Raw genomic sequence first — 13,176 nt, 5'->3', positions numbered from 1 at the left:
GCAATCCGTTCTCTTGAAGCACCATGCGAGTATTACCTATTTATATATCTATCTGCTTATAGTACACGAATCAAATATCCTATTTTCCTAACATCCCTCCCAACGTAACTTTCAACAACGTAAACACCTCCTTCCCGAAAAACGCAATCGTGCCTTTATCCAGCTCCGTGAGTAGAACATCGCGCTTAATGCACAATCCTTCATGATCCACCGTCTTGCCATCCAACCGCTCCGCTATCCAATTGAACGCACTCGCCGACCCAGTAATAGCCTCCGTGAGATGCCCTCCCACCAAATCCCTCTGATACTCAATCGTCGCCCCATCGTCACAATACTTGTCAATCAACTCATCCGTATCCTCCCCGGCACTGATCTCATCTTTCACAGCCTTGTACACAAACAACGGCATCGTCGGCGTCCCATGCACGCCCATCAGCGCCGCCGACTCAAGCACCGACGCCGGAACATCCTCCGAGATGGAGTCCTCGCCGTTCACAAAATACGAGAAAATATCCTGACCGCCCGCCCTTGCGGCCGTCTCGGGCACGCTACACGCGCTGGCGATGTGATAGAACTCGTCCTTTTTCTCAGGGATCAGGTTCGCGTCCAGCCACTCGGTCAGGTTCGGATACGCCTTCGACAGGCCATTGATGCCTTGGAACGCGAGTCCCACGAAGGGAACGTCGTGGATGAGACGCAGCGCGGAGCTCACGTTGGCAATGGTTCCGCCTAGCGCGGCGCCCGCGAAGTCCAGCTCCGGAGCGTACGAGGGCTGCAGCTCCGCGGCCCATCCGCAGGCGAGTGAGCCCCCCGAGTACCCGGTCATGGCGTATCGGACATCCGGGGAAAGACCGATCTTTTGTCCCTCGGTGAGCACGACCCGCACGGAATCCAGCGTGCTTCGGCCGGATTCTATCCCCGCGACGTAGTGGCCGTCGAGGCCTTCGTAGTCGGTGGTGAGGACCCACCATCCTTGGTTTAAGGCTGTGGCTAGCTGGGGGGGTTGGTTAGTTGGATGGATTGGAAGGGGTTCTCGTGGGAGAGGGCTTACTAGAGGCATGTCACTCGGTGCGGTGCTGTTGAGAAGCGATGTTGTGCCGTCTAGGAAAGATCGATAGCGCAGCGCATAGGAGGGGCTACAATCGGCATTTGATGTGTCGTAGGCCGTCTGATAAGCGAGTAGCTTTGTCGGGTCCGAATCGAATGGAACCATTAACGTAGTCACGGCCGCAACGGGGTTATCTAGACTATCCGTAGTCCGGTACATGTACTGATGAACGGTCTCAACCGACACATCCACCGGAAGAGCTAGCAATGACTGCAATCGGTTGGAGACTTGGCGAGTGCGAATCATCTGCCCCGGGTAATACTGGTCGATGTCGTAGGGCTGAGTATACCAGGAATCCTGGGATGGGGGAACGGCGGACTGAGAGACTGCTAGCGATATATGGCTCGCGATGAACCCGAGGATATAGAGCGTCCGCATGGTGCTGTATAAGAGTATCAGTGCTTAGGTGCGATATGGGTTATCGCGTATCACGGGCGGGGTGTTTGTATTTATCGCAGGACTGCATTCCTAGTCCCTCGAGATACCCCTGGAATGCAGAATGTCCAGACAGGGATTGTTCGGGTTGATTTCATTTAAATCTCACTATTGCTTGCTAGATCTCCTGAAAATAGGGGTATTGGAGTACTGTCCCACTTTCTGTCACAGCACATCTTGAGATCATTGGGAGCTCGGTGGCTCAACGCGACAAGAAGACTGCGTACTAACGCAGGGGAAATTTGGCTTCCGAATCTCATAGTCATCGATAGTCTAGCTTACAGGCAGTGGTTTTGCTCCGAAGCGCGGATTTGCTTCCCCAGAGAGTATCGGTATTCCAAATCGCCGTCTTGAAATATAGGCCGCCGCCATCGATTAAATTTGTCATGTCATCCCACCCCTTGTCTCGGTTCCCTTTCGGGTAATTCACCCTCGCTATCGCAGCCCCTTGCTTCCTCCCTTTGCGAAGATGTGATGAGTACTATTGGAACATATGACTCGTCATGTCATGGTAAAGAAAAGGAAAACTCCTAATCCCTTACAGCTCACAGCATCCTGAAGAATCGATCGATTAATTCACCGCGGGACCACTTTCCGAAGTGGAGATGCTCCTCCACTGGGCGGTACTTTGCAAGGTGCTAGTGTGGGGTGGACACTCCCCGGATCATGGAAATAATAAATTAAATGGCCAGGGTCATCGCTGTGGGGTGCGGGGTACTTGCCAATGTCACCTGCTTCATGAACAGGCAAGAGATGAAATTTGTTTCGTCATGGTGGTTCCTCTTTCATGTTTACTTAGAAAGAGGCATCGAGCCACAGAAGACCAGCAGGCCGTACCACCTCCGACGATCGGTTCCTTTCTCCGAACTAGATCCTTCCGTCTACCAGCGGAATCTGTATGGATATTAAACATCATTAGACGCCGTTAACCTTTCGGAAAATCCGAGCTGGCGAGGATCGTCATTCCCCGCGATATTGCGGGGATCGTGAAGGCGACCAGAATGAACGTGGCCCCGAGGATATGCCGGGCAGGAATATTTAAGGCGTAATGTAATTCTCCGCAGTTGAGGGCAGAGTACCGCGTGATAAGAAAGCGAAATGACTTTCAGTAAACATTGGCTGGCAATAGGAAGCCTTGCACTGGAATACACCCTTCCAGCGCTGGCAATCCCACAGGGCTCATTCTCCCCTCAGGCATCCTATTCCTCTTTCCAGTACACTCCGGTGACGTCAGATATCTACGCGACGCCGTTGCCCTCCTCGCTCTCCTTTTCAACTCCCTACGCTCCTCCGTTCAGTGAAGCCTCTACTTTGCTACCAGACAACCTAACCACGACAACATACTCATACAATCCCGCCATCACCCCCTCACCGGACGGTCAGCATGGCCAGAGCGCATACGCCGCCCTCTGGAAGGACTACTCCTATACCACAACCCCTCCATTCACGACCACCGCGTCCGCAACGCCAGTCGCAAAAGCAGAGCTCGTCCTCCCTCCCCAGCTGTACAATGCTCCTCCGGATACGGGATACCGGCTCCCCAAGGATTTCATCTGGGGCGTCTCAAGTAGCGCGTGGCAAATCGAAGGTGGTATTCAGCTCGAGGGTCGCGGGCCAGGTAGCCTGGATGATATCGGCAATGCCTTGTCCTCTGAAACGGCCAGCCTGAACGACTCCAATGTAGCAAACATGCACTACTTTCTGTACAAGCAAGATATCGCTCGTCTTGCCGCCATCGGCATCCCATACTACTCATTCTCCATCTCTTGGTCGCGAATCGTTCCCTTCGGCGTGGCCGGCTCCCCGATCAACAAGCAAGGCCTAGATCACTACAACGATCTCATCAACACCTGTCTTGAATATGGCATCACACCCATCGTCACGCTCAATCACGCCGACATGCCAACTTCCGTCACTCAGGACATCGACTCGCTCCCCTCGCACTTCCTCTATTACGCCAAGGTCGCAATGACCCACTACAGCGACCGCGTCCCCTACTGGGTGACCTTCAACGAGCCCAACATCGCCGTCGGCACCCTCTTCGACTCCTACAGCGGCCTGACGCAGATCCTCCTCGCCCACGCCGACGCCTACAGATGGTACAAAGACACACTGCGCGGAACGGGCCAAATCACCATCAAATTCGCCAACAACCTGGGCGTGCCTCTTTCAGTACACAACACCTCCCACGTGGCCGCTGCCTCGCGCTACCAGAACTTCCTGCTCGGCATCCTATCCAACCCGCTCTTCCTCGGAAAACAATACCCCGAGGAGACGCTCAATCGCAACACCAACGGCACCGACCTGACGCCTCTGACAGACGCCCAGATCGCGCATGTCCACGGCACCGTCGACTTCTGGTCGTTTGATCCCTACACTGCGCAATTCGTCTCCCCGCTCCCAACTCCCCAGGACGAAGACGCCTGCCACGCGAATTCCTCCCACCCCGCCTGGCCAACGTGCGTGTCGCTGACCAACATCCAAGCGAACGGCTGGGCAATGGGCCAGCCCTCCAACGACTACGCGTACATCGCGCCGCACTGGGTCCGACAGCAGCTCGGGTACGTTTGGAACACGTTCAAGCCGTCAGGGATATTGATCGCCGAATACGGATTCAATCCGTTTGAGGAGAGTAAGCGATCGCTTGATGCGCAGCGATATGACCTAGAGCGCGCGCTGTACTATGAGGACTTCCTGCGTGAAACACTGAAGGCTATGTATGAGGACGGGGTCAATGTTATCGGGGCCCTGGCGTGGTCGTTCCAGGATAATAATGAGTTCGGGCGCTACGGAGAGCAGTATGGATTGCAGACTGTGAATCGGACAGACAGTGCTTTTACGAGGACGTACAAGAGGAGTATTTTTGATTATGTGAGTTTCTTTCACAAGCATGTTGAGAAGCGATGATTGTGGCTTGAAGGGAGAGCTCGACAGCGGCATCATATATGCCATAAAGCGTCATGGAGAACTGAGTTTATGAGGTTGAAGAGATATATCACCTCGTCACGCTTAAATAGAAAATATTCAAGATGTTCGAAGCTACTGTCATATCCTAAATTACTTGTGTTCAAATTTGGCTTGGGACTGTCAACATTGAATAAGATTCCCATATACAGCATAATTCCATCATTCAAACGACGAATCCAACTCCACGAACAACCCCTTCATCCTCACTTAGGTACCCATAAGTACTTTCCCCTCCCATCCATCACCGACTTAGAACGAAGGATTAGCATTAACCAAAAGCTGCTCGAAATACGCCTACAACCAAACACATCAGTTACACAGTCCAACCAAACTCACTACCATCCCCACCCTCAAGCAGAGATACAAACATACCTGGAACCAAGTCCCCGCCTCAGGCGCCGGCTTCAACGCATCGCTGTATCCGCAATGCGCATCGTATCGCGTCGCCGAGCTATCAGACGTCCCATCGCTCTCGCCACCGGGTTTGATCCACACAAACGCATCGGCCAACGAGTCGCCCGTGTTGGTGGTAAATCGCTCACCGAACCCGGTGCCGATGACATTGCACCAGTCGCCCCAGGCGTTTTGCTTCGTGGGTTGGACGCCGTTGCGGGCTTGTGGATGTGTAAGGTAGTTGGTTAGTTAGCTTCACTGGACTTTTAAACGGAAGGTAAGGAAGGGATGGAGGACGGCTCCGACCGCGCAGGGGAGGATAGCTCACAGGTATCAATGATGAAGTGGGCTGGGAAACCAGCATTCTGCAAGAGAGGCGCGATCGCGTTGATGAACTTCTTCTCGTCGCAGACGGTGTTGCTCTCTGCGTATGAGGGGCAGGTGCCGATCGACCAGGCGTTGTAGTTGGCGACGTTGGTGGCCAGACCGCGCACGGCGGCGGGGGACCCCGCGTTCTTGTATACTGATGCATAGAGCTCGGCGGCAGGGCCGAGGTTCGCGGGCCAGCCGAGCCATCCAGCGTGTCCTGGTTATTGGCTTGGTTAGATGGGGCGGTGCTTTAGGGAGTGATCTGTTGAGAGGGCATACCAGCATCTAGATACATTGCCACGTTGGGCAGATTCAGCTGCTCCAGTGCGTAGTCAACGCATTCGAGATAGGCGCTTTTGGCGTTGGCGCATTTCGGAACATTCAGGTTAGTTACGAGGTTGGCGAGACTGTCGGGTTCTGGATTCTGTTAGGGGCATTTTCGCAAGGTAATATGTCGAACAACTCACCGATCACGAGGATGGTATGCACATCGGAATACTTGAGGAGCTGGGCCCGGATAGAATCAATGTATGTCTTGTAATTTGCGACACCATTCTTGTCAATTGCATACTCGCCGTTGCTAGCCAGAGCGGCGCAGTCCCGGTCAGGCAGATCGTAAACCACAAAAATACCTGCAACTGGGGGACTGGCGCCGGCGGCGTTCTTCGCCTTGATGTCAGCTAGATGGGTACCCATGGACGGGACCTTGGCAGCTGTGTCTCTGTGTCTCGTGAGTAGCTTTTTTATGGATAAGATTAGTGTATTCACTTACAGCCATACAAACGATGGCACCTTTGCCACGGCACTAGCCTTCGCGACCAGAGAGCCCGTCAGGGATGGTATGGCCAGGCTTTGCACCTCCGATGCATAGTATAAGTTTGCGTATAGCTGGTATCCACTGAATGGGTTACCAGATGGCGCAGAGGTGATGGTTGCTGAAGTTGAAGTTCTGGTCGTGCTTGATCCTCCGGTGGTTGTGGTGGTGGCGCGAGTCGTAGTACTCAAAGTAGTCGAGGTGGTCGCAGTGGCAGGGACACATTGTGCGTAGTCTAGTTGGGGTAAGTATCCATTGCAACCATATATAAAGACAGACATACACGGGTTCTGAGTACTACACGCTGCTCCTGCCACGCAGCTCGTGGGTCCCGACCAATCAGCACCGCCACCTGGAAAAATCAGTCAAATCTAACGAAGTGAAATAACACGCAACTCATATTCTCACATTGTCCCCAAAGGGTCTGCTGAGCCTGAACAGCAGCAGCTGAAAGTAGAAAGTGCAGGGTAAGGCTCGAAGTGTACCGCATGTTGTCTGTGATGGTTTGCAACTACAGAACTCTGGCTTCATCCGGCATTATATAGAGATTCCTGCCATGAACGAAGCGGAATCGAATGCCGAGTTCCCGACACTTCCGTGTTTCATTCAGCATAACCATCAACGTAAGGAATCTTCATATATTAGCCGTTAGGATGACGGAGGGGCTGGCGGGTTCTCAAGGATCACAAGACCGGTCATCAGCTGCATGTCGGTAATTCAGCTTCGCCGGAGGCCATCGTTGCAAAGCCGTATTGCTCCGTAAAGAAGCTAACTCGACTAAAGTGGCGCTCAATGAGGTAGTTGCTGTCATAATCCGAAGACAATATAGGCCCAGGCAATAGCACTTTACCCGGACTCGTGTCAAGTGCATTCCGTTAGCAACGAGGATAGCCAAGACGTCCAGACCATTCTAGCTAATCTAAAATTCGTATCCTCAGGGTCTAGCAAGGTCGGATATTGACATCCGCATTCGATGAACGTCTGGCCTGACTTTCCCCGCATAAGCCAAATCACAGGTTCTCCATGGCCGTGCCCCTTTCGGCAAGGAACGACAGCCGGCAATTGCTGCAGCTGAGGCTGTCGGTTAAGCTTAATTATGGTGTGCTTTGCGCTTCTCTGCAGGGTTCGCGTCTTCAGGATTTACTCCAGGTTACTTTTGCCGAGTGCTTTTATTGGTGGGCTAAGACGTCTGTTCCACCGGTTCGGCGGCCCGCTCTCCCTGGCGATATCGACTGGCCATTAGTCTAGAAACTAGGATAGCGTCATAGAAATGCCAGGGCTTTCTGGTGATATTTGACTGATCATGTGCGCAGTGTCAGACTGGTGGACAATGGTGATTCTTTGACCAGTACATCTCAGCGATTTGCGCTGATTATATTTGTCATAATGTCATTACATGTTCTCTATTTACAAAGTCAGGGCACACCAATATTGACTCTTAGTGAGAGTAATAGTTTTGAGCCATCTGAAGATGCTCTTTTCTCAGTGCCGACGCATCGAGATCTTCGAAAGCCATACTCCAAATGGCCTGTGCTTCCGTCTTCAACGTCTTTCTAGCGGACTCGAGACCTTGCCCTTGTTAGTCTGTTTACCAAGTAAATGAAATTTAAAATGGAATGCAAGAAAAAGAAAGGGAACAGAACTGATAAACAAAAACAAGAAAGACTGGGGGGAAATGAAAACTCACCAATATGCTGTGCCTGCACTGGATACATCGCATATCTACCCAGCTCTTCCTCCTCAGCCAAATCGTTGAGCAATAAATCAACTTGACCTTTTTGCTTTGATTCCAGGAAGCTCACAAGCATCGGTACCTTCTCTCTCGGAAATACCATTGCCTGCGAGCAACAACCAAATGGCTCCTCGAAAACTCCCGGCGACGGAGGCAGAAGTGAAGCTTTCCCGGACTGAAAGAACAATATTACCAAGGCGGGATTCAGAACCAAAACCACAATGCACAGTGTTTCAATATCGATCCAAGTTCGCGCCGTTCTCCATCTCTTCCTTGCGAACAGCGCAGAGCTGGACAGAGCTAATCCAATTCCAAATATAATCCAGTGCTCGTTGTTTCCTCCGACGTATTGATTTGCCCATCCAATAGATCGCTCTTGGTTGAAAAGTCGCATGTAAAGCCAGGGGCCTTCTGCCGAAGATGCGATCTGCTTTAAGCTGGACAAAGTTCGGACGAGCCACCCGTCGGCGAGGATAATGTCATCCTCCAACATCGCCACGTACGGTGTCCCTGCCTCGAAGCATCGTCTTAATGCGTAGATATAATCGTAAACGCCTTTCTCCGAATATTCGCTCGTTTGTTGAAGACGATTCAAGTAAGCATGCTCTTTAGTCGACACATTGTAGGTAAAAACATCGTCGGCCAAATCGTGAACCCACTGCTTGTCCCAGCTTGAATGTGTTGATGCGTTGGTCTCGGCGATAAGAACGGCAAGGTATAAATCTTCTCTTTCGTGCGGTGTCAGACCGTGGACTAGGCTGCCTAAGGCGGTCTGATTCAGTCAGCATATCACAGGAAAAATTATTGACAGGCAGCGAGCGTACTTCGAGGTATTGGGTACTCCTTCTTTGCACTGAGCTAAACGCTGCGCAGAGGGCTGGGCGAGGGCCAGATTTTGAGTATTGATCCGGGTTGGCGGTTAGTCTTGATTGTACAAATTCATTGACTTCTCCCTTCCGATGTTGCGAATAACGCTCCTCAAAGGCATTTTCCCTGTCGTAGAAAACGCTACCCGGGTCGCGATAAAAGTGCTCTTTGCCGTACCAGACGAAGCAAAGAACAAAACTTAAAGAGATAATGAGTTTCCAAATGATAGGTCGCATGAGGAATAAGGCCTGGCAGCGAACGAGCAGGAAGCCAAAAGGTACATGGACGAGGAGGAAAAGGAGTGCATCTCGGACCCTTCAAAAATACTCCATATTGATGTGTTCTCCCTTTCCAGCCGCATAGCCTGGTCCGCCAACAGAGTCAGACTTGCGACTACAACTCAGCCCCATGTGTCCTGTGGTTGCTGATCTCGCACGGCCCTGTTCCGAGCAACAATTCGGACACCATTTCCCCAAAAGAGTAGGTGGGAGTTACTCTAAATGGAGTCGATATTTGCCTCCACTTGGATATCGGCCACTAATATACCATTTATTCTTCGCCCCATACCCACCCGACGTGAGGAATGTGGACTTTATTGGACAGTTCCAAGTCTTTGGAGTATGTCTCAGGGACCGCTTTTCGGCGCCCCAAGGCTTCCTTGGAATCCACTGTTTTCGGATGGTTCGTCCACACAGAACCGGCGGGAAAACATGCTTAAATTAAGACCTGTTCCCCATTATGTCATAAAATTCAAACTTTTTTGGGGATCTCTATCCCTATCAAGGGATATTCGAGATCAATTGACGCACTTCAGCACCCTCACCCTGTCGAGTCGAGCTTTTTTTTCTTGAACGTCTCTCCGTTGAAGAGGAATATCCCTGGTCATCTCACTGCGAAATGATCTCCATGCGAGTGATGGATTAACCTTGAATCGAGACGGTGAATTTGGACCAAAGATACATGACATAAGATCTCAATCTGGAGAAGAAATGATCGATTAGCCGTGTACCTGAGCAGCTTCAGAAATCCAATGGCCATGTTTCATACCGTAAATAGGTCTCGCTTGTGCCGGAAATCATAGGATGTGATTCACTTCCGTTGAATGCGGAATCATGGTCTCGATCATGTGTTTTCATCAAAAGATTGTCATCGCCAGGCGCAATGCAATGAAAGCGGGGAATTCCCGTTGATAAAAGCATTCGCCCCTTCCATCGGCTGCAAATAACTGCTTATCGATCGATCATCGTTCCGCGCTAGCCTGTCCAGGATCGGAGCAAGAGCCGGATTCTTTCTGGCGATGCGGGGAGATCTGAATTATTAATTCTTCGGGGCTTTATAATAGCGAGGAGCAGCATCTCCTGCGAATCGTAGCGTGTGTAAACGAATAACCAAACTTTACAATTTCACGTCATCATGGTTGGAATTGCGTTTCTCGGGGCCGGAATATTCGCCAAAGAGGGTAAACATGCTCACCTTGACAGACCAAGAGCGACAAGAATAGTAACAACGATTATTTAGCTCATCTTCCCGCGATAGCTGAGCACAAGGCCAACCTCCTCGCGGTGTATTCGCGCTCGACTCGTTCAGCCGAATCCTTAAAATCTGCGGCCGACGATCTCAGCATTCCAACCTCCCAGGTCGACGTTTATTCCGATGAGCAAGAACCTCTTGGCCGAGGCTTATCGCAGCTGCTCGATCGTAGCGATATCGCTGCTGTTATCGTCGTACTGCCCATTTTAGTCCAGCCTGACGTCGTACGACGCTGTCTAGCCGCAGGGAAACATGTCCTTTGCGAGAAGCCGATCGCGAAAGACGTCGCAGCCGCTTCGCAACTGATTGTTGAATATGAGAAGGAATTTCTGCCCAAGAGTTTAGTGTTCTCCATTGCGGAGCAGTTCCGTTATGACCGTGCCTTCACCCATGTCCGAGATCTTATTGCGGACGGAAAGATTGGAAGCCTGAACCATGTCCACGCGCGGGTGTGGGGGAATATTGAGCCCGGCAGCAACAAATGGTACGAGACCGAGTGGCGCAAGAACCCCGAGTATCAAGGAGGATTTGTTCTCGACGGCGGAGTGCATTTTGTCGCTCTAATCCGGTACATCTCGGGTCAAGAAGTCGTCAATACGACAAGTCTTGTCTCACAAACATATAAGCATCTCCCACCTCTGGATACGGTAAATGCGGCCTTGCGGTTTGAGAATGGGACTTTAGGTTCTCTGAGCATCTCCTTCGCTTCTGCGAAAAAGATCTTCGAGTTTATCTTTGTTGGCGACGATAAAGTCGTCACGGTTTCTGGAGCGGATGGCGGCTCGCGAATCAAACTCGAGGATGGAGATGGCAAGGTTTTGAGTGCCGAGGTAATTGACGGACAAGGTGTCTCGGAAGAGATCAAGGCGTTTCTTCAAGCTGCGGCCATTGGAAAAGCGGATTCCAGGGCCGGACCGAGGGAAGCTCTGGCTGATCTTGCGGTGATTGAAAGCATTTGTTCTGGTGGAGGAGACGTCGCTGTTTCGTTATGATGTAATTTTGTCACCGTACATTCAATGTCAATGTTTCCATTCGACTGACTACATCGTTCTGCTTTTGGAAGGAAGCAACCAAGTGGGGACAGAATTGCCTTTCTCTTCACAGGGTTCCGACCAGCCAACCAAGCATTTGAGGCGAAAGGAGAGAGCTGCCAGATTTCATCCTCTGCGGTTCTGAGCAACGTGCTGAGACCGTGAAATAAGCAATGATCCTTGAAAGTTTAACGGGATAGGTATTAAAAGACACTGGTCGGCCGAAGCCCTTGCGATTGCCAAACGACCGGAGGTGGTGATGATGTGGCAATTCTACGCGGGAAAATCAGTCTTCATCACGGGTGCCTCAGGCTTCGTTGGCACTGCGGTTGCCTTTCGCCTTCTCTCGCAGACCTCAATCTCTCATCTCTTTCTCTTATGTCGAGGCGGGCTTGCGTGAGCAACATTTTCCTTGCGACTCCAATTTACGCTGACCGAGCTCAATCTCAGGCATCTCGAGGAAAGATGGAGTAGATATCTACCTCCCAAATACATCGATTGCCTCCATGATCCTGAGTTAGTAACGGTCATCCAAGGCGATATCATCAGCCCCGATCTGGGAGCTTCCGAGACCGAATTGCAGTTGGTACGCGACCATGCCAACATCGTCATCCACGCCGCTTCGTCTATAAATCTTGGTCATTCATTGAAGTCACTGGCCAATCCAATCATCCATGCCAGTCAGAATGTCGCCAAGTTTGCTCTCGAATGTCCAGAATTGGAAAGTTTTGTCTACGTCTCTACGGCTTATGCGAACTCCTTCCTCTATCCAGAATCCAAGAACTGTGATCCTCGGGTGGAGGAGGCAATCTATCCACTCGGCAGGGGGAGGGAAACAAATCTACGACATGAGTGGATGCAGGTACAGAAATACGGGCACTCAATGGAATTTGGCACGTATAATTTTCCCTGGCCTTACGGGTATGCTAAGCACCTTGCAGAAAGACTAGTGACGGCACTCTTTGCAAAATCCAACAAATCCCTCCAACTGCTCATCGTACGTCCGTCAGTCATCGGTCCTGCTCAAAGCTTCCCTTACCCCGGTTTCAGTGTGCCCAGATCTACACCCACCACTCTTTTGGCCGCCGGTCTTGTTCTCTCCCCTTCCTTCACAATGCAGATGTCTTCTAGGTCAAATAAACCGGAAACGCAATCAAGCATTGACGAGGTGCCCGTGGACGTCGTTGTCGATCGGCTGTTGTGCCATCTCGCCATGGGTACTGTTGGGCCAATTCATGCGGTTACTGGGAAACGAAAGAGTTTCACATTTCGAACGTTCTGGGAGGAGGCCATTCCGTTGCGGAGAATACCATGGGTCCCTCGCAAGGCGTGGCTTGATGTCGACTGGCGATCACCCGAGTTGAATACCCTTGCTCGAATATATGTGATCTATGCTGCATCATACGACTTTTCCGATGAGAGAACAATCCGTCTTTCTGAGAATATGGGAGAGAAGGAAAAGATAGGACTGCAGCTCTTTCGTGCTGGCAATGGACAGGAGGTTGGGCTTGCGTCAAGAGAAGCCGAGATACTGGCATGTGCACAGTGTATTGCAAGACGTACCGTCTTCGGGTGGATCTTGTGGTGGTTGTTCTATTCTTCGTGGTTCCCTTTTTGAATATTTGAATTCCGTTATTACTCCCTCCCCTTTTTTTCCCTTTTTTTCGGTTGATTTTCTTTTTCTCTTCGCTAGAGTTTCGCGGTGATAACAATTCACCTTTTTTGTTTTTGTCCCTGTACTATAGACATCCTTGCTCCACAATAGCTTCCTTCGTGCACCCGAAACATGTTCACCCTTCTCCAAACAAGCGTTCTTATTAGCTTGTCTGAGCTTCCTGGGCTTCCAGCCCACTGATTCCTATTCCACGCAACATGACCCTGAAATACGAACCCCAACCGCTCAGGGTCTAATTGAAGTTACATCGCTCGC

General features: G+C 51.1%; 7 protein-coding genes across 7 annotated transcripts; 4 read left to right on the top strand and 3 right to left on the bottom strand.

Annotated features, from left to right (window-relative positions):
• Positions 1-79: 79 nt before the first annotated feature.
• On the bottom strand, positions 80-1,486 carry P170DRAFT_450033 (putative lipase 2 precursor; the record flags this gene model as incomplete). Its single annotated transcript, XM_024851088.1, has 2 exons — positions 80-994; positions 1,052-1,486. 2 exons carry the CDS (start codon positions 1,484-1,486, stop codon positions 80-82), a joined length of 1,350 nt encoding a protein of 449 aa, XP_024700288.1.
• A 1,155-nt stretch (positions 1,487-2,641) lies between these two features.
• Positions 2,642-4,450, top strand: P170DRAFT_429700 (beta-glucosidase; the record flags this gene model as incomplete). The annotated part of the gene is made up of 1 exon (XM_024847908.1): positions 2,642-4,450. One exon carries the CDS (start codon positions 2,642-2,644, stop codon positions 4,448-4,450), a length of 1,809 nt encoding a protein of 602 aa, XP_024700287.1.
• A 242-nt stretch (positions 4,451-4,692) lies between these two features.
• On the bottom strand, positions 4,693-6,576 carry cbhC (putative cellobiohydrolase; the record flags this gene model as incomplete). The annotated part of the gene is made up of 8 exons (XM_024845942.1): positions 4,693-4,804; positions 4,883-5,124; positions 5,232-5,489; positions 5,552-5,689; positions 5,740-5,993; positions 6,045-6,321; positions 6,370-6,438; positions 6,495-6,576. The coding sequence occupies 8 exons, from the start codon at positions 6,574-6,576 to the stop codon at positions 4,760-4,762; spliced, it is 1,365 nt and encodes a 454-aa protein (XP_024700286.1). The 3' UTR covers positions 4,693-4,759.
• A 948-nt stretch (positions 6,577-7,524) lies between these two features.
• Positions 7,525-8,921, bottom strand: P170DRAFT_513078 (uncharacterized protein; the record flags this gene model as incomplete). Its single annotated transcript, XM_024855060.1, has 3 exons — positions 7,525-7,655; positions 7,774-8,590; positions 8,643-8,921. The coding sequence occupies 3 exons, from the start codon at positions 8,919-8,921 to the stop codon at positions 7,525-7,527; spliced, it is 1,227 nt and encodes a 408-aa protein (XP_024700285.1).
• A 191-nt stretch (positions 8,922-9,112) lies between these two features.
• Positions 9,113-9,570, top strand: P170DRAFT_270994 (uncharacterized protein). The gene has a single exon (XM_024843142.1). The coding sequence runs from the start codon at positions 9,186-9,188 to the stop codon at positions 9,534-9,536; it is 351 nt and encodes a 116-aa protein (XP_024700284.1). The 5' UTR covers positions 9,113-9,185; the 3' UTR covers positions 9,537-9,570.
• A 528-nt stretch (positions 9,571-10,098) lies between these two features.
• On the top strand, positions 10,099-11,207 carry P170DRAFT_429697 (Gfo/Idh/MocA family protein; the record flags this gene model as incomplete). The annotated part of the gene is made up of 2 exons (XM_024847907.1): positions 10,099-10,144; positions 10,204-11,207. The coding sequence occupies 2 exons, from the start codon at positions 10,099-10,101 to the stop codon at positions 11,205-11,207; spliced, it is 1,050 nt and encodes a 349-aa protein (XP_024700283.1).
• A 298-nt stretch (positions 11,208-11,505) lies between these two features.
• P170DRAFT_501963 (male sterility domain-containing protein) lies at positions 11,506-12,864 on the top strand (the record flags this gene model as incomplete). The annotated part of the gene is made up of 2 exons (XM_024854175.1): positions 11,506-11,642; positions 11,697-12,864. The coding sequence occupies 2 exons, from the start codon at positions 11,506-11,508 to the stop codon at positions 12,862-12,864; spliced, it is 1,305 nt and encodes a 434-aa protein (XP_024700282.1).
• Positions 12,865-13,176: the final 312 nt, after the last annotated feature.

The sequence above is a fragment of the Aspergillus steynii genome, assembly GCF_002849105.1.
Source record: "Aspergillus steynii IBT 23096 chromosome Unknown P170scaffold_8, whole genome shotgun sequence".
In the NCBI taxonomy this organism is placed as follows: Eukaryota; Fungi; Ascomycota; class Eurotiomycetes; order Eurotiales; family Aspergillaceae; genus Aspergillus; species Aspergillus steynii.
This window is presented reverse-complemented; position numbering and strand designations above follow the sequence as displayed.

What these genes read in the sequence shown, in the direction of transcription:
- P170DRAFT_270994 (XM_024843142.1), top strand. Translation starts at nt 9,186, where the DNA reads ATGGAGTCGATATTTGCCTCCACTTGGATATCGGCCACTAATATACCA.